The sequence below is a fragment of the Myotis davidii genome, unplaced genomic scaffold (genome assembly GCF_000327345.1).
Source record: "Myotis davidii unplaced genomic scaffold, ASM32734v1 scaffold107, whole genome shotgun sequence".
In the NCBI taxonomy this organism is placed as follows: Eukaryota; Metazoa; Chordata; class Mammalia; order Chiroptera; family Vespertilionidae; genus Myotis; species Myotis davidii.
In genome coordinates, this window is record NW_006383012.1 from 2,248,537 (window position 1) to 2,250,871 (window position 2,335).

At 45.5% G+C, this 2,335-nt stretch overlaps 1 protein-coding gene across 1 annotated transcript in view; it reads left to right on the forward strand.

Moving 5' to 3' along the window:
- The first annotated feature begins 1,672 nt into the window (after nt 1-1,672).
- Nucleotides 1,673-2,335, forward strand: part of MXI1 (MAX interactor 1, dimerization protein) — an 80,945-nt gene continuing 80,282 nt past the window's right edge. Inside the window, exon 1 of the mRNA XM_006778743.2 lies at nt 1,673-1,761. Coding sequence (XP_006778806.2) covers nt 1,673-1,761 — 89 coding nt within the window. The remainder of the gene's footprint in view (nt 1,762-2,335) is intronic.

Below are 2,335 nucleotides of genomic sequence, written 5' to 3' on the forward strand. Positions count from 1 at the left end.
TACTGGGGATGTGCCCACAACCAAGGTACATGCCCTTGACCAGAATCGAACCTGGGACCCTTCAGTCCACAGGCCGATGCTCTATCCAATGAGCCAAACTGGCTAGGGTTATTCACTTTTTTTTTTTTTCAGTCTATTTTCTCTCAGTTGTTCAGATTGGGTAATTTCTATTGTCCTAGCTTCCAGTTCACTGACTATTTCTTCTGTCTCCTCCATTCTGCTGTTGAGCCCACCCACTGAGCTTTTTATGTTGGTTATTGTACTTTTCAGTTCTAAAACTTCTATCTGGTTCTTCTTTATATCTCAGATTTCTTTGTTGAGACTTCCTTTTTTAAAAAAGGTATTTTTATTGATTTCAGAGGGGAAGGGAGAGGGAGAGAGAGATAGCAACATCAATGATGAGAGAGACTTATTGATTGGCTGCCTCCTGCACACCCCACAGTGGGATGGAGCCTGTAACCCAGGTATATGCCCTGGCCTGGAATCAAACCGTGACCTCCTGGTTCATAGGTCAATGCTCAACCACTGAGCCATGCTGGCTGCCCCCCCCCCCCCTTTATTTTTTACTTTTTTCAAGCATGTTTTCTAATTGTTCATTGAAAAAATTTATGTGGCTAGTTCTCTGTTCTAGGTGTTGGCATCTATTGATTGTCTTTTTATATTTAGTTTGAGATTATCAGGTTCTTGACAGGATGAAAGAATTGTTATTGAAACATGGGCATTTTCATAGTATAAGAATCTTCATCCTATTTTAAACCTCCTGTTTCTTGTGACTCCCTCTGACACCACTATGGCAGGAAAAGGGAAGCACTGCCTTGTAACTGTGAGGTGGAGCTAGAAGCCCAGGTTCCCCTCTGGGCCTCCATTGACCCTTAAGGAGAAGGGCACTTGGTGCAAGCTGTGCAGGGGCGGGAATTCCCAATGTGACCTGCCCTCACACTGCGGAGGGGTGTGCCTCATTCCGGCTGGCAGAGTTCAAGGTTCTGGCTCTCGGTTCTGCCTTCTCTGGCACCACTCTGCTGGGGGATGTTGGGGAGCCTTGCTGCAGCCCAGCTAGGGTAGAAGTCAAGGCTCCCCCTTGGCCTTGATTGGGGTGAGTGTGGGTGGGGTCACAGTTTTTCTGTGCTGTTTGGCTGAAGCACAGTGGTTACTACCTAAAAGATTTCTGTCATGCCAGGGTGCCCCTTTCCTGGTCCTTTGGAAAGAGAGAACAGGTTTTTCTTGACCCTTTTGTTGTCTTCACTTTAATGTTTCCAGGCTGCCAGCTTCATTAGCTCCAAGTCTGGGATAAATGAAGCAAAACTAAAACCCAGAGAACTCTTCAGGGAGTTGTTCCTCAGGCTCTGAGGTCCCTAACTGGCCTGCCTTTCTCTCTCCACTTCTAACAGTCCTCCTATGTTTGTTTTATATGTAATGTCTAAGGTTCTTAGTTGTGCTTAGTAGGAGGAACAGAGAAAACTGTCTACCTCATCTTCCTGGAAGTGCAAGTGCCTTCCTTCCTGCTTTTACCTACCCCTCTTAACCAACGCAAACACCCACCAGAATTTCAGTATCGTGTCCACCTTTAGCATAACCCACCAATGTTTCTAAGTCATCCAAGCCCTTTGCTAATAGAATATCTCCATGAGATATTTTGGACCCATCTTTCCAGAGAGATAATCAGGCCTGAATTATGCAAGGATCATCTCTGGGTAAATCTGCTATCACAGTAAAATTAACTCCATCAAAGGACATTAGACCTTACCAGTTCAAAGAGGAGAGGTAAAGATAGTTTTACACTGAGAATGGCTACCCTAAACACACCAACATGCCCCCCTGTTGGGTCTTGCTCTCCCATGCCCAAACTGCAAGTGGTGGCTAACAATGTCCCTTGAAATTAATGACCTGCAAGCCCCACCCTAACCTTTTGGATTTGATTTCCCCAAAAAACTGTCCAAATTCCTATGAGGTTTCTTTTAGCACAGCAAGTTACCAAAGCCAGACCAGAAACAAATTTCTGAATATTATTAATAAAGGAGGAGTTTCCTGTGAACGAGAGTCTTTTAAACTGTGCTTCCTAGAGCTTTCCTGTGCAGCTTCAAAAGGAGTCATGACCACTTTGATTAGGACTTTATCTCAAGCCCTGATGAAGATAGGCGTGCTCTCAGAATACCCATCAGCATGAACGTTCGCCAGTTATATTCCCTCGTAAAAAAGCAGCATGCCCGGCCTGTGTAGCTCAGTAGTTGAGCGTCGACCTATGAACCAGGAGGTCATGGTTTGATTCCCAGTCAGGGCACATGCCCGGGTTCCGGACTCGATCACATTTGAGGCGTGCAGGAGGCAGCCAATCAAT